This window comes from Coregonus lavaretus, assembly GCF_964263955.1.
Source record: "Coregonus lavaretus genome assembly, chromosome: 22".
NCBI classification, from domain to species: Eukaryota; Metazoa; Chordata; class Actinopteri; order Salmoniformes; family Salmonidae; genus Coregonus; species Coregonus lavaretus.
In genome coordinates, this window is record NC_140009.1 from 9,701,044 (window position 1) to 9,727,943 (window position 26,900).

Here is a 26,900-nt window from a genome sequence, read left to right on the forward strand (position 1 = left end):
CATTGTTGAGAAATAGCTTTATTTTGCTTTACACACCAACAGCATTTACCATGCTCATACATGTAGTTGACTGCAAACAGAGATGCTGTAATCAAGGTAAATAAATGGAGTTATAATGAAACATAAAACTCCTTCCCTCCAAGACAAGGGGAAAACATTGATGTGACATAATTAACCAACATTTCTTGAAAGGACAGTAGAAGATCATATGATTTAATGCAGTTTTCCTGTGAGAAAGTCAGCATGCAAAAATAAGTCATAGTTAAATTACATCCCATTTAAGGCTACCAAATTATGTGTAATAGAATAAAAATATATAACGTCAAACGTCAATGGCTGTACAGCAAGATGGACAATATCTGCAAAACCTGTAAGACATCTTTTCTGTTGAGAATATACATTTCAATAGCCCTTGGACTAAGGAATATCACCAGTGTCTGAAAAAACGGAACAAACTATTAACAATATGGTCATGAGGAAAACGTGCCGTGTAAAAATCAGATGGCTTACAGACGTCTACCACCTACTGTAAATAGTTCAACAAACCAAAACAAAACCCTCGCCCATAAGAAAATAGATGAAAGCAAAATAACGCTCTCTCGACTACTAGGGCTGCTCGGTAACCTTGTAAATTACGCATTATAGATGAAGGTAACTAAACACTGATATTACTTGTAAACATGGATGAATCGTGTGCTCATGCTTGTTCTTAGGCATGTTAATATCACAAACTAGACAGGTTCCCATCTGCCCTAAAGGTCAGAGGGGCTATGACAGTGACCCTATTTTTACCAGGTGCAACAATTCATGATGTAATTCCTCAGATGATCCAAAGCACTCATTTCAGCAGAAGTTGCCAGGCTATATATTCCACTGTCGCCTGGTGAAAGGCCGGTTGATTATTTAATAAGTGACAAGTTCCACAATTCTTAGGTTGCTGCTTAATGAGGGATTTATTTACAGCCCTCACTGTTCAAATTGTATCTAGGAGGCAGGGAAAGCTTGTTATGCAGTTTATTAATTTTCCCTCAGATTAAAATGTAATGGCCATTTCTCAGTGGGTGAAGCGCTCCAAGTAGACCATTCCATGATCAGCAAGTGGGAAAACAGGAAAGAAAAAGGCAGAGTGTGTGAGATCGCAAAGAAGTTTAATAAACAATATCACCTTCTGTGTCTAATAACATTTGAAAGACTGAACCAACCGTGTTTTTAAATGCCATCTCAACCAATGAGATTAGAGGCAAACTGACTTCAAATGGAAGGACGCCATTCCAGTATAGTGCGTCTCATATCAGGTTATGCAGACTCAGTGTTTTAAAACCAGACATGAGTGGTGCAAGTCGGTCACACCGATACAGAAGTGTGCAGTCAGACGAGGTAAAGGGAACAAGTTATACTTTTCTAACAAATCAAGAGGATAAGGGCTTCAGAGAACACAAGACATGCTAAATCCCAGAGTCGTTCAGCCAAAGGTATGAAATGGGCCTGGGAGTAAAGATGAAAGCACTTTCTATCAGAGTAGCATATGCAGATTCCCACCAATACAATACGACGCACTTAATGACAGTACTGTCTGCCTCATGGGCCTAATGAGTAACAGGCAACACATCCTAACAGATCATATTTAATACAAGAATGAAGAATTAACAAATAGAAATAGTGACACTCATGGAATAAGATGTTTAACCACACCTTACAGTAAGTCCAAAGGTGACTCCCAACTCCATATTTTCTTTCAGATATCATCTGAATAAATGTCACCTCAACAACTCTTACCTGGTCCCCTCAGAATAGATACATTGGTTGAACAACTAAAATCAGACTTACAACGGGGGACATAGCCTTCTCAAATTCAAAGAGGCACAGGATAATCTGTTCAGATGTGCAATTCGTTCATTTAATTTCAAATGGAATGAAAATGGCTAACACAGATAAAGTATATGGTGGTTTCACAAACGGAGGCTAACCAAACAAAAACATTGCTATCCATTGTGCTCCACAACAAATCAGAGTAGCGAGGCTTTAAAGGCAGATAAACCGAATCCTCCTCCAGCAGGTCTGCACATTCAGCACCTAGTGACTTCCTGTGCAAAGCAGTGGTGGTGGGTGGCTGTTATTGACGGTGGATGTATGAACACGTCAACACTCCTCTCCCGATCAGTTAGACTTTTTGTCCTGCGATTTAGCATCACTGCTTGCCTGTAGAAGAGGGATTCAGAAAAACGATTCATACACTGAACAAAAATATAAAATGCAACAATTTCAAAGATTTGACTGAGTTACAGTTCATATAAGGAAATAAGTATATTAAAATAAATTCATTAGGCCCTCATCTATGGATTTCACGACTGGGAATACAGATATGCATCTGTTGGTCTCAGATAGCTAAAAATAAAGGTAGGGGCGTGGATCAGAAAACCAGTCGGTATCTGGTGTGACCACCACATCTCCTTCGCATAGAGGCTGTTGATTGTGGCCTGTGGAATGTTGTCCCGCTCCTCTTCAATGGCTGTGCGAAGTTGCTGGATATTGGCAGGAACTGGAACACGCTGTCGTACACGTCGATCCAGAGCATCCCAAACATGCTCAATGGGTGACATGTCTGGTGAGTATGCAGGCCATGGAAGAACTTGGACATTTTCAGCTTCCAGTAATTGTGTACAGATCCTTGCGACATGGGGCTGTGCATTATCATGCTGAAACATGAGGTGATGGCGGCGGATGAATGGCATGACAATGGGCCTCAGGATCTCGTCACGGTATCTCTGTGCATTCAAATTGCCATTGATAAAATGCAGTTGTGTTCATTGTCCGTAGCTTATGCCTGCCCATACCATAACCCCACCGCCACCATGGGGCATTCTGTTCACAACGTTGACATCAGCAAACCGCTCGCCCACACGACACCATACGCGCCATCTGCCCAGTACAGTTGAAACCGGGATTCATCAGTGAAGAGCACACTTCTCCAGCGTGCCAGTGGCTATTGAAGGAGAGCATTTGCCCACTGAAGTCGGTTACGACGCCGAACTGCAGTCAGGTCAAGACCCTGGTGAGGACGACATTCATGCAGATGAGCTTCCCTGAGATGGTTTATGACAGTTTGTGCAGAAATTATTCGGTTGTGCAAACCCACAGTTTCATCAGCTGTCCAGGTGGCTGGTCTTGGACGATCCCGCAGGAGAAGAAGCCGGATGTGGCGGCCTGGGTTGGCGGTTACACGTGGTCTGCGGTTGTGAGGCCGGTTGGACGTACTGGAGGCGGCTTATGGTAGAGAAATGAACATTAAATTCTCTGGCAACAGCTCTGGTGGACATTCCTGCAGTCAGCATGCCAATTGCACACTCCCTCAAAACTTGAGACATCTGTGGCATTGTGTTGTGTGACAAAAGTGGCCTTTTAGTGTCCCCAGCACAAGGTGCACCTGCGTAACAATCATGCTGTTTTAATCAGCTTCTTGATATGCCACAGCTGTCAGGTGGATTGATTATCTTGGCAAATGAGAAATGATCACTAACAGGGATGTAAACAAATTTGTGCACAAAATTTGAGAGAAATAAGCTTTTTGTGCATATGGAAATATTCTGGGACCAAAACTTTACATGTTGGGTTTATATTTTTGTTCAGTATAAAAGCACAATGACTAACTATAGCTGTTCATTTATACATAAACTGAAAGCATTAAGTGGAGCGGAAAAATATAGTACAGTCCATTTTGTAATTTAAACAAGTCAACACAAACCAACAAACACTGCATTGGCACAGATTATTATATAAATGAAACTATGCATTTTCTGATGATCAACTGGCCTTTCAGTAATACAAGGAACTAAAGGTTAACCTACCAAAAAACTTCCACACATGGATTTACCATGTTACAGATAAGGCTGTAAAATCTCAAGTTCAAATTACAGCACGTCTCTCTGCACTGCTTGCCCTGAGAGCTCTGATACCCGACGTGACTTCTGGTCTAAATAAGTCAACTGATTTATCCTTTGCGTATAGGTTACATGAACATCGGGCCATGGGCCAGTGAATGCGTATGACAGGGGTTTCTCCTGTTTAAATTTGAATGAAGTGGGCAGGCTACAGCAGCAGGGTAAAGGACTTGTGCCAGGAGACTTGTGCCAGGGCAATAAAGTCCCAAAGTGATCAGGTACCACGAGCTCAGAGGGGTTCAAAAACCCACGGATCCAAATCGTGTGAACATTAAGTAGCCATGTATGCTACACGTGTACCAGACCACCTGCCTGCTGACATTATGTCTGGAGCCTCAAGTGATAGCAAAAAAAAAAAAAACTTTAACAAGAAACACGACATGTGGCAGGTCATTCAATAAGTTGTGGCCTATGTCCCCGATTGCTAGAAATGTAAAATGTCTTTAATTTCTTTTTTTGCAAGACATCCGACTGACTCACCTGCCAGTAAAAGTGCAACGGTTAAGTGGGAAGTGTTCATTTCATCATAAGACTATTGCATAAGCCATGAGAAAGAGGTGGGACTGGGATATGTTCAGCATTACTAAGCTATCAGTCACTGCTCAGGTCAATACACCAGTGGGTCTTGAATGGCCACAACATGATGTAGGGTTAGTGCAGTGTCTTGGTGCAGCACTCTTAGGTTCAAGAGTTCATAACGCAATAGTAAACCGCGATAGTAAACTAGCTCAGATCCATGCTTACCAGCACATACACATGACACATCCATTGTTACTCAATGAGACTGTTGCCTGATCAACATTGTAGTCGTTTTTCTCAGATCGCAGTGTCTGTGTGTCAGGGTTTCCGTTCGGAAAATGTGGCGCTGGACATTTGACCGGCAACATTTTTTATTTACCGGACGTTTTAGAAACGTATTGGGTGCGTAACCTGATTAAGGCGTCCACCCACAGTGCTCAGAACGACAGAAATCACATTTCGATTATGGTAATTAATATTAACACAACACGCAAGTCGAGAATGCAACGATGTTTGGTCCTTCCTTTGAAGATGTTAGAATAACTGTCCAGATGTACTTTTCCTCAGCCAACAAGATGAGTAACGAACAGCAAGATCACTAGCCTATGTTGATTTACTATCCCCATAGTAGAAAAGTCGACCTACTCTATTGGTCAGCTTGTTGGAGAAAGAAATGTCCTATTCCAAACAGACTGGGACAGCTGTGGGACGATAGAGCCATAATTTCCCAGTTGTCTTGAAAGCACCACAAGATGCTGCAGCGGCTGCTCTCGCGCTGCCTGACAGATTCTCCACTCAAAGGCTCTGTATCTGTATACTGTAGGCTTAAGCGTGTGATAATAAAGACGCAGACCAAATATACTGTACACACGTGCCAATTTAATTCCACTAAATTATGCAAATTAACCTATAGACCAATAAGCATGACCAGTCAATGTATTTCCATCAATGAATAGGCTAAAAAGCATTATTTCACAATTCGATTTTATTTAGTGGCTTTTCTATTTTTTTGGGGTGACAAAAGCCGGTTATTACCAGCTAACGGAAAGCCTGGTGTGTTTGTGCCTCTGTGGGTGGGTGTGTGTACATGTTTCCAGTACCTGCAGCTTGGAATGTTCGTTGAGCAGGCGGTCATACTCCACCGTCAGGTTCTCAGCCTGCTTCTTCATTGCCTTCACGTCACCGTCAGACTTCTGGAGGACTAGGCAAGCCACACACACACACACACCATACAGTCAGGACAAGAGGGCAGGCCACTGTACATTGGTCTTTTCTCCCCATTTTCATCTCTACAATACATCACCATCCAGCTATCACCATTTGGTAGAGAGAATCTCCACTAGAGGTAAAAACTGTTAGTCACCTTTCTTGGTGGCTTCCAGTTCATCCTTCAGAGAGCGAACCTCTGCCTTCAACGTCTTGTTCTCCTCCTGTACTCCAACGCCAGACGGCTTCTTGCCCACCTCTGGGACAGCGACGCCGGCATCCTTCAGTTTCTGACAAGAAAAATGAAGAATTCCCTTTAAACAACTGATTACAGGTTGTGGATAGCTGACTATACTGAACAACATGCAACAACTTCAAAGATTTTACTGAGTTACAGTTCATAAGGAAATCAGTAAATTGAAATTAATTAAATTAGGCCCTAATAGAAGAACTGGGATATTTCAACTTCCAGGAATTGTGAACAGATCCTTGTGACATGGGGCCGGCCGTGCGTTATGCTGAAACATTATATTTACATTTGAGTCATTTAGCAGACGCTCTTATCCAGAGCAACTTACAGTTAGTGAGTGCATACATTTTTCATACTATGTGTGGCGGAACCATGCAGGCATTTTTTCCTGGGAGCTGGTTTCTAGCTGTATACAGTGGGGAGAACAAGTATTTGATACACTGCCGATTTTGCAGGTATTCCTACTTACAAAGCATGTAGAGGTCTGTAATTTTTAAATCCAGAAAATCACATTGTATGATTTTTAAGTAATTAATTTGCATTTTATTGCATGACATAAGTATTTGATCACCTACCAACCAGCAAGAATTCCGGCTCTCACAGACCTGTTAGTTTTTCTTTAAGAAGCTATCCTGTTCTCCACTCTTTACCTGTATTAATTAAACCTGTTTGAACTCGTTACCTGTATAAAAGACACCTGTCCACACACTCAATCAAACAGACTCCAACCTCTCCACAATGGCCAAGGCCAGAGAGCTGTGTAAGGACATCAGGGCTCCATGCAAGATCTCACCTTGTGGAGCATCAATGATCATGAGGAAGGTGAGGGATCAGCCCTGAACTACACGGCAGGACCTGGTCAATGACCTGAAGAGAGCTGGGACCACAGTCTCAAAGAAAACCATTAGTAACACACTACGCCGTCATGGATTAAAATCCTGCAGCGCACGCAAGGTCCCCCTGCTCAAGCCAGCGCATGTCCAGGCCCGTCTGAAGTTTGCCAATGACCATCTGGATGATCCAGAGGAGGAATGGGAGAAGGTCATGTGGTCTGATGAGACAAAAATAGAGCTTTTTGGTCTAAACTCCACTCTCCGTGTTTGGAGGAAGAAGAAGGATGAGTACAACCCCAAGAACACCATCCTAATTCTTTGGGGATGCTTTTCTGCAAAGGGTACAGGACGAGTGCACCGTATTGAGGGGAGGATGGATGGGGCCATGTATCGCGAGATCTTGGCCAACAACTTCCTTCCCTCAGTAAGAGCATTGAAGATGGGTCGTGGCTGGGTCTTCCAGCATGGCAACGACCCGAAACACACAGCCAGGGCAACTAAGGAGTGGCTCCGTAAGAAGCATCTCAAGGTCCTGGAGTGGCCTAGCCAGTCTCCAGACCTGAACCCAATAGAAAATATTTGGAGGGAGCTGAAAGTCCGTATTGCCCAGCAACAGCCCCGAAACCTGAAGGATCTGGAGAAGGTCTGTATGGAGGAGTGGGCCAAAATCCCTGCTGCAGTGTGTGCAAACCTGGTCAAGACCTACAGGAAACGTATGATCTCTAATTGCAAACAAAGGTTTTTGTACCAAATATTAAGTTCTGCTTTTTTGATGTATCAAATACTTATGTAATGTAATAAAATGCAAATTAATTACTTAAAAATCGTACAATGTGATTTTCTGGATTTTTGTTTTAGATTCCGTCTCTCACAGTTGAAGTGTACCTATGATAAAAATTACAGACCTCTACATGCTTTGTAAGTAGGAAAACCTGCAAAATCGGCAGTGTATCAAATACTTGTTCTCCCCACTGTATGTCCTGTCTTGTATGTCTGTTTTATTTAAGCTTTACAAGTTCAGTTGTCATACTATTTGTCCCATTTTTTGTTGTTGATAAAGTCACTTTTACCTTGTAAAGTTTTTAATTGTGAATTAAAATTAAAAACATGGATTTTTATTTTAGAGATTTATGTGGTCCATTTGTTTTGTTTTTATCATTCAGCAAGTAGTCCAAGTCATCCATGGTTCTGTTACTCCGGCAGTGTTGATGGGAGGGGAAAAATAATATCCCTGAAATCTATTGAAAATCACTTATTAGCGCAAGTGTCAATGGCCTTTCCAAAACATGAGGTAGGTAATATACAGGCCATGGTCTCACATGAGGTGACTGTGGCAGATGAATGACACGACAATGGGCCTCAGGATCTCATCACGGTATCTCTGTGGATTCAAATTGCCATCGATAAAATGCAATTGTGTTCGTTGTCCGTAGCTTATGCCTGCCCATACCATAACCCCACCGCTACCATGGGGCAACTCTGTTCAAAGGATTGACATCAGCAAACCACTCAACCACACGACTCCATACACGTGGTCTGCGGTTGTGAGGCCGGTTGGACGTACTGTCAAATTCTCTAAAACGACGTTGGAGGTGGCATATGGTAGAGAAATTAACATTCAATTATCTGACAACAGCTCTGGTGGACATTCCTATAGTCAGCACCCCATGGGTCTCCCGGTCGCGGCCGGCTACGACAGAGCCTGGATTCAAACCAGGATCTCTAGTGGCACAGCTAGCACTGCGATGCAGTGCCTTAGACCACTGCGCCACTCGGGAGACAAGGAAATCAGTACATGTTGTGTTTATATTTTTGTTCAGTGTAAAAATTGTTACAGGAAAGTATGACATTTGGACATATTGTGGTTTTCATTAAGTCTTATTGATGAATTACGGGTAGCTCTGTGAAAACAATTTCATGCCGATAGGAATATAAAGAGCATGGGTAATTGAGCCATACAAGAGTCCAACAGCATAAGTACTCCTACTGTAAGCAGGTCGCCATCTGCTTTTCACTGTGGACTTTAGGTAAATCAGCATTGTATATAGCCTAAGTCTCTACTAGCTCAGACCCATGCTTCCCACATGTATGATGACTAGGGCCCTGTGTTTCGGTTAAATCGTGTCACATGACCTGGTTCTGAACCTTATCCAGAAACTAGAATTACACTAAAAATGAAAGCAATTGTCTGAGGATGGTGTTGGACCATCTGCCATAAAATGACAAAAAGGGGCAAGTTTGATGAAAAAGCTTTAAATAAAAAAGGTTAAAATCCAGGTCAGGTGACATAATTAACCAAAACACAGGGCCTTACTGATGACCCATCCATTGTGTCTCACTAAGATTGCTTCCTGTTTAATATTACTGCAGGAGGTGCGCTCAGACGGCCCCAGAATGACTCCATTCCATGGCCACCAGAATAATTCTGCAGCTGCATGGACTTAGGGCCGGGACGATACCAGTATCGCGATACTCAGTATCCTGGCAAAGAAACAAAACACGAAGCGGACTTCACTTCTTTAGGAAAACAGACGTAATGTTGGAAACAAACAGCATGGTTGTCATCCAGAGTCACATTAATTTATTTTCCATGTTATTGCACACACTATTTTACATCAGGTTTTAAAAAAGGACCAAAGGGGTTTGGTCTGCCTTGCGTTTTCATTTTTGCCATGTAATAAATAGTGATACTGGTATCGTCACAGCCCTAATGACCATTAGCCTACATAAAGCTAGTGTGACCTGCATCTACTGGTTCCATCCAGCCAACAGCCTCAGAACCTAACAGACGTTCATACCAAGCCCACCACCCAGCTGCTGGTCTTGGCCCTGAGCCTCTTGGGATTGCAGCAATGACTCAAAACCCCCTTCCACTCCCAGGCTCCCATTCCTAGAATCATCCACCACAGCACTCATGTCTGAGGTGTATGACGGTCTTAAGCAACACACCACAGCCTACATGCCCTTCACTCCCCTGCTGTTTCCCCCCAATGACCTGATATGGCCTTCAGAGTTAATACAGTGGTACTCTGAACACACTGGGGAACAAATCCCTATTCCGAGCAGGATTTGACCAGAAATAATCATAAAAATAATAAATAAAAAAAAACACTAACGGTTGAATAAAATAAACACATTCAGGAAAGAGCATCTTGGCATTAACCCTAATGCAGTAGTAAACAGCACACGACTGACGGGAACGATTTCTGGTACAGCCAGAGGAGGACTGGCCACCCCTTGGAGCCTGGTTCTTCTCTAGTTTTCTTCCTAGGTTCCTGCCTTTCTAGGTAGTTTTTCCTAGCCACTGTGCTTCTGCCTCTGCACTGCTTGCTCTTTGGGGTTTTAGGCTGGGTATCTGTAAAGCACTGATGTAAAAATGGCTTTTTCAAATACATTTGATAGGGTCAATTTCCTGATATGCGGGCCAAAAACAAGGGAAGGAATCTTCTGATGGTATTTGCTGAAGACATTGGTTCTGCACTAGCTAAAACCTGTGAGCTAGGTAACAACATAAAAAAGGTTGGGTGGAAACCTGGTTTATGCAAGTAAAGTACAAGTCAGATAAAATTGTCACGTCAGGCAGTAGGTAAACAAAATACGCTAGACAAGGTGGGCTCTTTGTGTTGGTAAAATTCATTATGGGAGAAATGGCAGTGGAAAAGCTTTTAATGTGCAAATATTGATATAATAACCACCATATCAAAGTCAACTTGGAGTCACATGATGACATGTGTGGTACTCCCACTAAGACTCGGGAAAGCATGCAGTTTTAGGATACAGATGAAATAAGTTATGATGAACTTCAGAGTGGTGAATGTGCAAGTTGAGCTTGACACGCCTTTCCAATAAATATCAAGGGTCTTATTCTGGTGACATGATGATCGATGCTTGGCTGCCGTTTGACAAATACAAATAAAATCGAGGTCATTTGTCCATAATAATCTCATAATGTAGGCTAGCCTACCCGCACTGTATATTGCAAACTGTTGGCTAGAGCGCAGGTGCCTATATCAGAGTTGGCACCTTTGCTATAGAACGCAAATAGTTTTATGCGAATTTTGTCGCCAATTGGATGGAAACCTAGCTATAGATGCAGTTCAGCTAGCACATGCTACAAACATTGTGCATCAACAACTGTTTGTGGAACCTAAACCCTTCACTGGGTTTCCAGAGAGATCTTTAAAAAGTTCAAGCCTGACCCTAGTGACATCTTACCAGAACAGTCCATTTTAGAAAAATACTCTGGTGGCCATTTAGAAGGAATGCCGCCACGGCTACCAGGGGTCAAACCTGAGATGGCCCGATTTCCAAATATTTTAATGAAACATGTTTTGTGCCTTTATCACAAACTGAACTGTTATGATTAGCTGCCCCACTAAGTGAGTCATTGTAATCTAGCTAGTTGGAACAGCAATGTGAACTATGATCTTATTTGATACCTTGCTTTTGATAGTTTCCTCTGATCCATCTGCATTTTCAAGTAAATTGATTGTGATACCCAGCGAAATCAACACTATCATTCAAACCAAAACATTCAAAGTAATTTGCACGATGCATTGGTACAAATCATTTAAAATTATAAGAGACGATGGCAGAAACATTATGTACAAAATAAATTACAAATAACGCGGAAAAACACACATAATAGTACAATTGGTTAGAGGGCTGTAAAACGGCAGCCATCTTCTCCGGCGCCATAGATCAGTGGCGCCGTAAATCATTGTTCTTCCTCTGTTAACCATGGTTACCTGCAAGGAAACACGTGTCGTCATCATTGCTTTGCACAAAAAGGGCTTCACAGGCAAGGATATTGCTGCTAGTAAGATTGCACCTAAATCAACCATTTATCGGATCATCAAGAACTTCAAGGAGAGAGGTTCAATTGTTGTGAAGAAGGTGTCAGGGCACCCAAGAAAGTCCAGCAAGCACCAGGACCATCTCCTAAAGTTGATTCAGCTGCGGGATCGGGGCAACGCCAGTGCAGAGCTTGCTCAGGAATGGCAGCAGGCAGGTGCGAGTGCATCTGCACGCACAGTGAAGCGAAGACTTTCGGAGGATGGCCTGGTGTCAAGAAGGGCAGCAAAGAAGCCACTTCTCTCCAGGAAAAACATGAATCCCCTTTCCGATTGTTTGGGGCATTCGGAAAACACCTTGTCTGGAGAAGACAAGGTGAGCGCTACCATCAGTCCTGAGTCATGCCAACAGTAAAGGATCCTGAGACCATTCATGTGTGGGGTTGCTTCTCAGCCAAGGGAGTGGACTCACTCACAATTTTGCCTAAGAACACTGCCATGAATAAAGAATGGTACCAACACATCCTCCGAGAGCAACTTCTCCCAACCATCCAAGAACAGTTTGATGATGAACAATGCCTTTTCCAGCATGATGGAGCACCTTGCCATAACGTAAAAGTGATAACTAAGTGGCTCGGGGAACATAACATCGACATTTTGGGTCCATGGCCAGGAAACTCCCCAGACCTTATTCCCATTGAGAACTTGTGGTCGATCCTCAAGAGGCGGGTGGACAAACAAAAACCCACAAATTCTGACAAACTCCAAGCATTGATTATGCAATAATGTGCTGCCATCAGTCAGGATGTGGCCCAGAAGTTAATTGACAGCATGCCAGGGCGGATTGCAGAGGTCTTGAAAAAGAAGGGTCAACACTGCAAATATTGACTCTTTGCATAAACTTAATGCAATTGTCAATTTTATTTTATTTTTATTTTATTTAACCTTTATTTAACCAGGAAGGGCTCATTGAGATTTAAAATCTCTTTTTCAAGAGCGTCCTGGCCAAGATAGGCAGCACCAAGTCATTACAAAAAATTACAGACAGACAACATGAAAAACTACAAGTAATCTAGTAAAAACCATTCATGAATTCACAAGAGTATAACAATATCAAAAACAGCAAATTAAAGACATTGACAGGTCAGGGAATCAGCCTCAAAATCCTTCATCAGAGATTTAAAAACACCAATCGGGACAAGTTCTTCCAGTTTAAAATTATTTTGTAAGGTGTTCCAAGACGATGGATAATAAAAGCCTTTGACACTTATGGAATGCTTGTAATTATACTTCAGTATACCATAGTAACATCTGACAAAAATAGCTCATAACACTGAAGCAACGAACTTTGTGAAGACCAATACTTGTGTCATTCTCAAAACTTTTGACCACGACTGAACATACCACACCATGCAACACATCACCAGGAAGACAGAATCCATGTCCTGGAGGGACATAGGGAACTATCACTGATGTCACTAGCACCTGATTAAGGACTCATCTGACAAATGCAATAGTTTAAGGACTTCCATTTGAAGAGTGTCCCAACTCTAGGTCTAATAGGAGAATAGCTTTATGTCTAAATAATATCAGACAGATCAGGGTTTTCCCAAAGGGGGAACAGGCCTTGTATCTAGACCAGAGGATTTGGGTTGTTCCTTACAGATTCTAAGACCAGACAGAATCTACTAATCTAGGCTAAGAAATGTTGCATGCTGTAAAATACATTAAGAATCAAGCAGTTACAGTGCATTTGTTTGATGACGCAAGTGAAAAAGCAAAACACGTAGCTAGCCTAGTTGTAGCTAAGATTGACCATTTATGGCAAGGAGCCTCATACACAATCTTGGTTAGATCAAAGAGAAGAAACACATTTCCATAACTCCCAGTTCGAGTCCTCTGCAGTAAGCTCAGTCCACTACAGAAGATGAGGTGTATTCATTCTAGTTTATAAACTGGGTGGTTTGAGCCCTGAATGCTGATTGGCTGAAAGCCGTGGTATATCACACCGTATACGACGGGTATGGCAAAACATTACTTTTTAATGTTCTAATTACGATATATCACACTCCCTCGGGCCTTATTGCTTAAATAGATCAATAGCTGGGTTAGTCAGAGTCTGGCTCAGATAGGCAGTGCAGGGAATCAATAGCAATATGGACAGCCATTACTCAGTGATTGGGTAGAGGGAGCCCAGAGGATTATAGGGTCAAGGGACGTACCCAATAGTTCATTTCAGGGTTAGCAATGCCTGAGACTTCTGAGGACGAGCTAGTCACAATACATTTAAAGCCTCTGGCCTTGGTGAGGGATAAAATAGATTAATAAATAATTTGAAATAAATCAGTTCTCTTTACTGTAAACCAGGGATCATCAACTACATTTAGCCACGGGCCAATTATTTATTGAGCGGATGGTCAGGGGTCCGGAACATAATTACTCAAATTTGTATACTGCAAATTGACAGTAAGAAACCTAAACAGATATAATATTTGACTAAAACAATTTCAAATCTTGCTTATACAATCACATATCTCGTTTACGTAGGAATACTTTGGAAGAGATTTCCAAAATTAAAATCACTTGGAGCTGATTTGCTGGCGGGCCAAATTTGTGTAAATAAAACCTCCATCTAAACGTAAGAGTCCAAATTGAAATAGTTCCATCCCCACATTGCTGCAGTGTTGTATATTATCTAGCTTATGGTTCCACTCTTCAGCACGTTAGACCCATTTGCTGGTCATAAATAATGACGGCATGTTCAGGCCCTTGGCTTGTGGAGCATCCACATGCATGGTGACCTTCTGCAAAACCGAGATCCATGTTTTGAATGATTACATTGTCACCGCCGTAGTTGAGGTGCATTACAAGCTTCAGCCGCAGTGCTTATTTACCAAATGAAACCAGTTTGTTGATTAAATCTAAACTCAAAACACTCAGCCCATAGACAGACCAGAATATCTGTTTGCTCACTCTAATTCAATACCCATTGGTAGGAAAATATTCCAAGTGTTTATAAATGCTTTGGAGTAAATGAAGCCTTCTTCCAAACACTAGTAGGTTTGTTAATATTATATGGGTCTGGACCTAATCCCTATAATAGCCTGAATAAAGCGAGCTGCAAAGGGAAACCTCAGAAAAGTGGCAGTTCTGATCTAGCAGAACATTCATATCCTGGTCAAGACCAAACACGTCAGCAGAGAGTACTCACTAGGCCTATATTGTGATGTTAAAGTAGCCTAATTCCACTAACGTACTGCTTTTCATATCAAACACTTAATGTGGCAATAACAAGGGACCTTTTAGAGCCATCATAGCAATTGGGATAATGGTTGGTAAAAAACTAAATAATTATTGTTTTTTTGCTAATCTCTTGGATGACTGATTCAAAAACACACTGATTGTATCTCAGGTGAGGATGAAGCCATTTAAAATGTTAACTGCATGAATGACACCCTACTAAACCAAGGGTACAGTGTTGCCCCCCTGTGGCTGTCAAAGAAACAGCAGCAGAACGCTGGTTAAATGAAACTTCCACGCATCATTCTGCCTTTGACACCCAGCACCTAGCTCTGAGAAATGTTGGACAGTCAAACAGTAAACCACAAGACTTTAGTAAGCACAGGAGGACATCCTGTCCCACATAAATCACATGCAGGCATTTACCTCAATATGTGTTGACCTTACCGAGAAAGCTAAAAAACCTGTAAAGGTCACGATTGACATTAGAAGCACAACAGCGTCCTGTATAGCACCCAACCCCAGCTCACCGCCTGCAGTTCCTCATTCTCCTGCATGTACTTCTTGGCAGCATCACTGGCCCCCTCGGCTTGCTTCTTGAAGGCCTCGTTGGAAGCCATCAAAGTGGCCTGCTGAGAGAGCAGGGTGGCCAGCCGCCTCAGCAACCTGGACATGGGAAGGGGTTAAAACTTTTAAGAGTGTTTCAAGACAGTTAAGATTTACGACAATATACTTTGTCCATTTACATGGAAATTCATTTTGTGACATCAGCATATAAATACAGAATACATTACATGCAGTATGGAAATCTGGAGAGTAAGACAACCATGGTTTAGGCCCAAGACTTGCACTAGTCATTTCATAGTTTCAGCGGTATCCAAGGAATCATGATGAGGTAAATGGCAGCTTTTAAGGGTATCAGATGATAAGACATCTGTGTGAGTGATGGGCCCTTATTGAGAAGGTCATACTGGACCCAAGATAAAATGACAGCACATTACATTTGTGAAAGCACATCACACTTCTAGGAACTGTAAATGTTTTCAACTTACAACAGTTGACCAGAAAAATGTCTGTCTAATCAATTAACCAAGGGCAATGTTGTAAACATATTTACCTCAATTTCATACTTGAAACAAATCAGAAATATAAATCCAGTCAATCTGAACTATTCATGAATTTCTAATAAATTAAGTTCTTAGGTAATATGACATCATTATGCATATCATGTTATCCTTTAACCAGCCTGATCTCAAAGACTAGATGTAACTTAGTAAACGTGAATCCAGGACACTCAAATGAGTATGATATGTTACATTTGGTATGGTTACATAAGGAGGCAAAAACAAAAAGTAGGGTGGTTGGTCAGGGAGGATGGGTGGGCGTAACGCACAAAGGTTGAGAGCACGAATCTCATCACAAACAACTTTATAACTATTTACTACTCTATATTATTTTATTATTTATTTTTAGTCATTTAGCAGACGCTCTTATCCAGAGCGACTTACAGGAGCAATTAGGGTTAAGTGCCTTGCTCAAGGGCACAGACAGATTTTTGAACTAGTCGGCTCGGGGATTAGAACCAGCAACCTTTCGGTTACTGGCACAAAGCTCTTAACCACTAAGCTACCTGCAGCCCCTTTAGCTACTTAGTCCTTTTCACTAACCTATTAACCTAATGCCTAAACTTAATCCTAAAACCTTAGCCTAGCTAGCCAGAATTCGTAACATATCTTACGTTTTGCAAATTCGTAACATTGTACGGTTACATACCATACGAATCGTAACATATAGTAAATGGAGTGGTGCATTTACGTACAGAATAATACAAAATGCTTTGAGACCAGATTGCTTTAACAAACATAAGGTGTATTAGAGCCAGCTAGTTTGCTGTGATGTTTATATCAATCTCATCAGCATGATGTATATGCTTCTTCAAAATGTAATGGAGATTTAAGTGATTACTTGCATGCTAAGGAACTGCATGGATAGTTCCGTCAATCCTGCCATAAGATCAACTATAACAGCATTTATACACACTGTGGTGGTGGATTCTCCTTACACTCAAATAGTATATGCAATATATGGCATAAATAAGTTCTGAGATCACTGTATTCGGCAAGGGGCACACGCAGAAGATAAGCGTCAGCATTGTAGAGAGTTACACTGGGGGCAGACGAATGTAGTTAGCCTAGTTTGCTCTCATGCTCCTGTCACACAAACTGACCCTCTGCTCAGTGCCTGTTCAGTTACTGTTAAAACGTCAACACATATCACAACTACCTCACAACACTTTCATAGTAACACTCATTTGCACTACAATTACACTGCTTTTAATGAACAAAACCATAAAGGATGGCGTTTGACGTTTATTTGATATTCCTACTCGTTTGTTTATTGCAGTGGTTGTTGACATTTAGAAAAGCCATATCACTGCACTTGAAAACAGCATAGGGCAAGTCAGGATGTTTCAAGTTTTTAATGTCACGTGCACAAGTAGTGAAATGCCTTTTTTGCGAGCTTCAAACCCAACAATGCCGTTCTCAATATCAATGTAGCACTAAAAATAACATAAGGTGGAACAAAAACCAAGAAATAAAAACAGGAGAAAGTAAGAAGCTATACACACAGGGTCAGCTCCAATACCATATTTGTAAACAAACGTCACCGTCATTTCATCTGTATAGTTATATCATCGTTGTAATTCCCTAAAATACGCAGAAGCGTTGGATGTAGTACTAATATCACATAAATGATGCCTCCCCGTTGCCTTTAAAACAAGGACCGCAAACTTTCAGCAGACCTAATACAAAAACAGGAGCAAACCCTTCCACAGTGGAAATATGGCTGCAAATAATCTAACATAATCTCTGATTTACAGCATATTATTTGCATTATCAACTAGATTCAGCTATGGGCCAATTTTTTCTTGAGTGGATGGTGTAATTACAAATAATTTGTAGACTGTAAATTGACCACAAGAAGCCCAAAACAGATATATGACAAAAACAGTAATTTCAAACCTTGCTTACGTTTGTTTAAAACCACGTGTCCACAATAGGCTTGGGAGGTATACAGTATACTGGGGTATTTGTAAAAAGCCACAGGATGGTTTCTCAATATCTTCCCCAATTTTTTTTAAAACGTTTTTTAATAAATGTGAATATTTGTAGGTACTTTTTAAGTGAATACCCGCAGTCAACTTGTGCAACGCGTTAGGAGAGCAAGCAGATTGCGTTCTTCATTTCACCAGTCACATTATTTTACACGACGACGCTTACCGTAGTTCCCCAGAACAGTTGAGCCAGTCATGTGTTGTTTGTAAATAGCACAACAGGAGAAAGCAGGAGATGGTGAGTACATAGCGTTCTACATCTACCGGCGAGTCTCTGTTCGACAGCACACGAGGTGAAGTTAAACTTGTATGCAATTCACTACTAAATGTTTGCCATCTGCTATCTTATAATGGCTTCCTGCCAGAAGCAGGGTTTCTGTTAGGAAAATGTGGCGCTGGAAATTTGACCGGCAGCATTTTAAATGTACCGGACCCATAAGCATTGGGTGCATAACCTGATTAGGGCATCCAGCCACGGTGCTCAGAATAACAGATATCATATTTAGATTATGGTAGCTCTCATTAACAGAACATGCAAGTACAGAATGGAACGATGTGCGGTCCTTCTTACCTAATTCCGATGCGCACTTTGAAGACGTTAGAATAACTGTCCACATTTACATTTTCAGCCAGCAAGACGAGTAACGAACAGCAAAATCACTTGCCTTTGTCGATCAACAATACCCCATAATAGAAAAGTTAACCTATTCTATTGGTCAACTTGTCGAGATAGAAATGTCCTATTCCAAACAGACTCTGGGACAGTTGTGGGATGATAGATTCAACATTCATACAACCAATAGGCCTAGGCTACATTTTAAAAAAATCGTTAAAAAGCTACATGAGTATGATGCAACAGATCAGAACATTTAGCTTCAAATGTTGATTAACTATTATTTCTTCACATTATAAGCGCAGCAATGAGCACAAGGCAGTAGACTACACGCGATTGTTCATATTGCAATTGGCGGGAAAAACGTTTTCAAAAGCGCACGGCACATGCGAGCGGTTTCATGTGACAGATGAAAATATCCGTTAGAAATTTAGAAAGAGGGGAGATCTAATATGCAACAACTAGCATGGGTTGCTAATATGCCTAGGGTTGTGCCTTTGGCTACAGGACAATGAAAGAAAGTTGATCTAAAATAATTGCCTCCACGGATACGGTCTGATTTTGGCTAGGCTACTTTGAAGCTAGGTAAAACATGCCTCACAACGTGTAGTAAAACGTTGAGGTTTCAAACAATTAAGTATACACTACCAGTCAAAAGTTTGGACACACCTACTCATTCAAGGGTTTTTCTTTATTTATTTTTTACATTGTAGAATAACAGTGAAGACATCAAACCTATGAAATAATACATATGGAATCATGTAGTACCCCAAAAAAAAGTGTTAAAATCAAAATATATTTTATATTTGAGATTCTTTAAATAGCCACCCTTTGCCTTGACAGCTTTGCACACTTTTGGCATTATCTCAACCAGCTTCATGAGGTAGTCACCAGGAATGCATTTCAATTAACAGGTGTGTCTCCTTAAAAGTTAATTTGTTGAATTTCTTTCCTTCTTGATGCGTTTGAGCCAATCAGTTGTGTTGTGACAAGGTAGGGGGGGTATACAGAAGATAGCCCTATTTGGTAAAATACCAAGTCCATATTATGGCAAGAACAGCTCAAATAAGCAAAGAGAAATTACAGTCCATCATTACTTTAAGAGATGAAGGTCAGTCAATACGGAACATTTCAATAACTTTTAAAGTTTCTTCAAGTGCAGTCGCAAAAACCATCAAGCGCTATGATGAAACTGGACCGCCACAGGAATGGAAGAACCAGAGTTTCCTCTGCTGCAGAGGATAAGTTCATTAGAGTTACCAGCCTCAGAAATTGCAGCCCAAATAAATGCTTCACAGAGTTCAAGTAACAGACATTAACATCAACTGCTCAGAAGAGACTGTGTGAATCAGACCTTCATGGTCGAATTGCTGCAAAGAAATCACTACTAAAGGACACCAATAAGAAGAAGAGGCTTGTTGGGGAAAGAAACACGAGCAATTGACATTAGACCGGTGGAAATGTGTCCTTTGGTCTGGAGTCCAAATTTGAGATTTTTGGTTCCAACTGCCATTGTCTATGTGAGAAGTGGTGTGTGTGAACGGATTATCTCAGCATGTGTATTTCCCACCATAAAGCATGGAGGAGGTGGTGTTATGGTGCTTTGCTGGTGACACTGTGTGATTTATTTAGAATTCAAGGCACAGTTAACCAGCATGGCTACCACCGCATTCTGCAGTGATACGCCATCCCATCTGGTTTGGGCTTAGTGGGACTATCATTTGTTTTTCAACAGGACAATGACCCAACACACCTCCAGGCTGTGTAAGGGCTATTTTACCAAGAAGGAGAGTGATGGAGTCCTGCATCAAATGACCGGTCCTCCACAATCCGCCGACCTCAACCCAATTGAGATGGTTTGGGATGAGTCGGACCGCAGAGTGAAGGAAAAGCAGCCAACAAGTGCTCAGCATATGTGGGAACTCCTTCAAGACTGTTGGAAAAGCATTCCAGGTGAAGCTGGTTGAGAGGATGCCAAGAGTGTGCAAAGCTGTCATCAAAGCAAAAGGTGGCTATTTGAAGAACCTCAAATATAACACTTTTTTGGTTACTATATGATTCCATATGTGTTATTTCATAGTTTTGATGTCTTCGCAACGTATTATTCTACAACGTAGAAAATAGTAAAAATAAAGAAAAATCCTTGAATTAATAGGTGTCCAAACTTGACAGGTACTGTATGTTTTCAAAATGCATACTGCCTCCAGCTCATTGCAAAGTGGTGTGACGCGCTGATGAAGCCTGCCTTCCGTTGCCTGTGCATTTGTTGTTAAGATGTTGTAGAAGCAGCTGTCGCACTGTCTGACAGATTTTCAGCTCAAAGGCTCTTTGTCTCTATGCTGTACGAGTGTGATAAATAAGATACAAATATACTGTACAGGTGCCCATTTAATTCCACTAAATTATGCAAATGAACCTATAGACCGATAAGCATGACCAGCCAAATGTATTTCAATCGACTATCATTTCCATCAATTAATAAAAAGCATTATTTCGCAATAGGAATTTTTATTTTTCTCCCGGACAGTTGGCCGGCACCAATTTTATTTAAATTGGGTTCTCAATTTTTTACCGGCTAATATATATTAGGCTATTACCGTCTAACGGAAACCCTGGCCAGAAGTCAACTCAGCCAGAGATCTTTATCTGTACAGTTGACATTTTTACCCCGTGCTTCCTTCTAGCGTTTTCCTTCTAGCGTTTTCCTTCTAGCGTCTCCTCCCCTATGATCTCATGCTGCTCTTCCTTCAGAAAAGCATGCGTCACAACTTTGTTAATTTGCAACATTTCTCATTAGCTTTTAAAAATGTCCACATTTACCGAAAACGACATTCGGTAGCTACTAGCTATGCTTGTAAAACTTAAATGAGCTGGATTTGCCCGTCTTTGCAAATAGTTATGTTCATTTTCTCTCATTAGCATTTAGCTAACAGTGTGTGATTTTGCTATTAGTTTGTGAAAATGTTGTTAGCGTTCTGGTAATAGAGGCCCAATAGGCTTTTCTTACATTTTTAGCACCCCATTGTGTGCTATGCCGGTAATACCGTAAATCCCAGGATGAGATAAAATCTGGATACTGCCCAAACCTGGTGTAGATTACGCGTGGGAACAATTGTGAACAAATTTCCTACATTAAAATCACTTGCCGCCAATTTCCGAGTTTTGGCCAACCCTGCTGCAAATAATCTAACATGATGCAAATAATATGCTGTAAATAATCTAACGTGTTGTCTATGCGAAAGGAGTAGAAGACAAGTCGTTTCAGCCATTTTTTTTTTTACGTGTCTATTTGATGTCCTTACGCACTGTTATGTAACGCCATAAGTTAGTTACTTTGGTGCCATTTAAGTGGCCAGACCCTGTGTGTGAGGTAACACTAGGCAGCTAGTAACGTTAATCCTGAGCTATAGGTCTACAGTCAGGAATGGCATCCAGAGGCTAAATTTAAATCTCATCACCAGTTGCTTGATCACATGTCGCTTGGGTTCTCAGACGCAGCTGTCCAAATGATTACAAGTCCAAACACCCAAACCTGGAAGCAATGGTAGAGCAAAGTAGTAGCGCAAAAAGCTGTAGTAGCCACCAGAAGGTCTATGAATAGCATACCATTCAGAGGAATATGACAGGGTCCCTGTATGGAGAAGATATGCAGACTGGACACAACCAGGCATTAAAAGAGCGGTATATTACTACGTCAGACGATCTTCATCCAGTCATGTTAACCAGGCTTTACACTTAGGATGAGACTTGTGAATGGAAAATGTCTAGCTAGCTAGTGCCCCCTCCAACCGGACATTCCTTCAATCACTACTGTAAAATGTCAGTAGATGAATAAAGTTCACACACCACCTACTCATCACTAGCATAAGGGCAAACAAACATATCGTTTGGGCTGATGACAAACAATGTGCGTTTTCATCTTCATGTATTTTGTCCTACTAACAAGTGATTCCAGCTATTCTATTAATAACATTATCGGCAGTTATTTTAAACTGTAAAAGGTAATTATTTCATAATTCAAATCAGAAATATGGTGACAAATGGGTGGTTCCTGAAAGGTACAGATGCCTACAGTGATTGTGTGCTAAGAAACCAGGGGCGCTAGCGCAAAGTCAGAGTAGCTAAACATCAACCTTCCTACTTCAGAAAGCATTCTTAAACAAGAACAGGCTGGAGCCAGTTGGTGTGCTCTGGGCGGGGGAGGATGTGGGCAGGCATGGATACTCACACACACAGGAGCAGGGCGAAGCCAGCAATGTACTCATTCCTCTGGGCCCTGAACAGCTTCATGTGAATGTGATCTACGGCCACTGGGTTGTTGGTCAGGTCCACCTTCTCAGTCACACTGTACTTCCGTACCTCCCTGAACGCATCTACATAGAGACACAGACAAGAGCATGGGAAAACTATGGAAGACTAAGGTGGTGTGGGTTTGTCTCGGCCACTACACAATTTGTTATCGTCAGCACAATTAACAAAAAGTGATCAAAACCTGTGAACGAAGGTTGATATGTTTGGGTGTAGACAGTGGATGACACACACTTACCGATTAGTAAGAAGACTAAAATGGCAATGGCTACCATGAAGGAGGTGTTTCCATAATATGCAATAGTTTGAACCAGACGAGATTTGAAGATCTTACTCCATCTGAAAAGATACATTCATTAAGATGCCCAATGCAGCAGTTTTTAAAAAAAAATCTCAATATCAAATCATTTGTGGGTAACAATTAAGTACCTTCCTGTGATTGTATTAAATTAAAATGGTAAAAAATATTTTTTTTAAATAGCTTCTTAGTAAAGATAAATTTCTCAAGCAAGAATTTTGCTATGACTGTCTGAGTGGGGATGGGGAAACTGAAAACTAGCCGTTACTGGCAAAGAGGTTTGGAAATCTCTTATTGGTCTATTAACTAATTTACCGCCTGGGGATGTCAACAGGCAGGCCGAAACTCCATCACACCACAACAGGCTGAAATTTCAGGCGGTTTTTTCAAATAGCTCTTACACTAAAAAAGGGCATTATAATTTTTACAGTATTATTCCAACCTCAGTGTAGAAATATGAAAATCTAATTTTTTTTGACTGCACTGGGCCTTTAACATTTGAAAGTGAGACTGGGCAACTGCTGTATATCTTAAAGATATTATTTAACAGGTTATTGAATGACAAGAAATGCATTTTAAAAATATCACTTGTGTAACCCAACCAAGTCTCATGGGAGGTAAGTCACATTTTGACTAAAGAGTATTGGCTAATATGTGTTTAATGTTTGCAATTCCCACTTCGCAAGAAGACCTGCCAAGAGCGCAACTCATTAAGTGGGCATGAGATCAAATCTTTTTTAGCAATCGAGGAATTACAAGGCATTTTTTTCTATGGCAAATTAGATACTGCACTATTGGAATTAGACTGTGTCCATGGAGACTTTGTTTTGACCAGTTGACTGCAGTGCAACTGGGTTGCTCACCTCTTGGGGGAGATGAAGGGCACACACAGAAGCAACACAAAGAAGACCTCAGCATAAAGGAACGTGGCCACCGCCGTCCACTGTAGACTCATGTTGATCAGATAAGATTCTGTGAGAAAAAAATAATGTGATCGTTAAGCACATAAAACATAAAGTAACCCCCTTCATTAGTGTGCTTGTTGAAATCAAGAACACTACTGTTATCCGACATAATTCAAGGTTATCAGTGTGCTTGCTGAAAAATGTAAACACAAACAATTTAAAAACTTTTTCCCACTACCATAAACATACTTTTGGACAGTTGAACATGAGTCTAAAACATGTCATTGTATCCTTTAATTAATGCTGGCACAAAATGTTCACATCCCTTCATTTCAAGGAGAATGGAACAGAGACAGCAAGATAGACCTACAACTAGGAAAGCTGAGTGAATATAGTTGGTTCAGAGTTCGTTTTGATATTTCAACCTGCGTGTCCTGATCGCGTCTTGTGTGGGAGGACAAAATCAACTTGCGCGCAATGGCGGACGCAAGCGAGCGGTCTGGTCAGCATGTTAGTTAAAATGACGTTTATTTCAACATTCTGACTTGTAATGGGGCTGTTCGGGAGAATGCTGAGCCTACATGTTAGAGAGGAGAGTAAGTCTTCCACTCTCAGATTCTAAAAAGAGGCTACCCCCTCTATGCCTTGCTGTCCATGGACTACTTTAAACATAATGGGACTAAGGAAAGTGATCAAAGAACTACTGGAATTACCCATTCCTTCCCAGAGGGTGGACCTGATTGGAAAATCAATGTGGAAAATTTGATCAATTAGGATTAGATCTTCTCAGTGGGGTCCCAGTGCCATCTAGTGACGATACAACGAGAAAGACATCACTCACTCCACTGTGTTTTGGGTGGGTGTGTCCCAGGTTGAGCAAGAATGATAGAGCAACAGATCCATCTTTAGCTGTCCAAGGGGAACACGACAGCCTTCTAAAATTCTATGAGTTCAATAACACTATACCACAGATAGAACAATGAGACAGATATTTCACAGGATGTATAAATGTGAAGCATCCACTTGGCGTTTCCAATCACTACCACATACACATACCACACACTACACATTCTGCAAATGTTCTCATCGAAACATTTGAAGTCAATACAGTTCTGTTCCCAAAACTAAAATATGTTACGAACAGAGTGGACTACGTTTTGTAGACTTTACTCGTTGCCAAAGTTTTAAAAAAAAAATGCATTTAAGGAGTGCAAGGGCGAATTTAGCTATTGCACACACGCACTTCAGAGTAGGCGTTCCCTAACGGAAATATGCAAATACATGCGAGAACGCGCCAATAGGATTTAGCTAGCTCTGCTCCCTCCTTGCTTGTTCCCACTATGACTCATTTGTTCCCATTGGAAATGACAGGCTGTGGTCCATCTTGGGTTAGTTATAAACATTTTTGACTATACTGGTAATACTTGCAATAAGCAGAAATCGCGCCGCTATTTCCTGGTTGCAAAAAATGGTCGTTCGCCTGATTTCAGTTTATGAATCATTGTACCTTTAACCCGCTGTGCAATATATTTTCGATAACCAAAAATATCTTATATCTTGACAATCATTGCACAAAACCGAAAGTAAAAGACAAAAACTAAACATATGAATGGGAAGCATAGAATTAGTGCACATACAGATCTACCGCTTCTTAGTCTTGCTTTCAATGAGAATTACAGATATTTAAGTATCATACACAAAAAAAAAAATGCACAAATGACTAAGTCGCTTTGGATAAAAGCGTCTGCTAAATGGCATATTATTATTATTATCTGTGTGAATTTGATCGGGTCGTCCAGAAAGTTAGATTTTGTAGCTTTAAGAAACCTGTCAAGGTGGCTTACAAACATATTCTCTGTCATCAATGTTAGTTAGTTATACAAATTGGTCAAAGCTGCTAACTAACAAATAAGGTAGCTACAGGGCTCTACAGTGCTACCATTTCTCAGATATGGGCCTAAATAGTTTCCTGTGCGACCTGGAATTTTAATTTTGGAGCACAAGTGCGCCTAGGACACTTAAAGATTATTGCTTTATTACCTCAAATACTTTTCATTGTGCTTATACATTTGGGTGTGCCTACATTTGAACTAAGGCCTTGTAAAAAAAGGTCGCTAACAAGCCAACTGTTTTTATCTGGCTGGATATTACGTATAAATTACTAGTAACGTTAGCTGGATGGCTAGCTAGAAGTTTGTCCAAAGACCATACATTGCCAACACGAAATAATGACGTAGCTAGCTAAATATGCTAGTTAACTAGCATACTAGCTGGATTTCGCGCAATTGTTGTGACAAAGTTAACTGCTAATGTTCAGCACAGGCCTACTAAAACTCACTTCATGCAACGGGGTTTGCAGTACTCACCTAAAATACTTCAATTATTGGGTGCACGGAGACTGGTCTTCCTAGAGGGCTCTCGACCGCTGAGGTATTTAAATAAAAAATACCCGACGCGTAGTTTGCTTGAGCGCTAGCTAGGAACAATGCTTTCTTGAAGACTTCCTAGCTAGTTACTTCCTACTTCCGGTGCCAGCTCATCATGAGACGGGGGTAAAGGTTAAATTGCCCCATACTGCAGTGTAGTTGAGTCAGATATACAGTCCAGACACTGAAATAGATCATCTTTGTCTAAGGTCAGTTCAAGCACAAGACTTCACATCTGCTAGGTGAAAGAGGCACAGATCAAAAGTCCATGAAATGAGATTGGGCAATCTAATCTATTTTAGAAGGTTTCCACAGCCACAAAGTCAAAATGGGCTATATCGTAAAAGTTCATGAAAACAAAATAGCTTTTTGGTCTTAATTTAAGGTTAGGGTTAGCAGTGTGGTTAAGGTTGGTTTAAAATCACATTTTATGAAGATAAATTGTAGAAATGTGCG

At 41.0% G+C, this 26,900-nt stretch overlaps 1 protein-coding gene across 1 annotated transcript; it reads right to left on the bottom strand.

The window, feature by feature from the left end:
- bcap31 (B cell receptor associated protein 31) lies at nt 1–26,680 on the bottom strand. Its single transcript, XM_084187656.1, has 8 exons — nt 26,385–26,680; nt 23,977–24,085; nt 23,054–23,154; nt 22,736–22,880; nt 15,310–15,445; nt 5,821–5,953; nt 5,558–5,658; nt 1–2,199 (listed from the first exon to the last, which is right to left on the bottom strand). Exons 2-8 carry the CDS (start codon nt 24,066–24,068, stop codon nt 2,158–2,160), a joined length of 750 nt encoding a protein of 249 aa, XP_084043782.1. The 5' UTR covers nt 24,069–24,085; nt 26,385–26,680; the 3' UTR covers nt 1–2,157.
- Between the last annotated feature and the right edge of the window lie 220 nt (nt 26,681–26,900).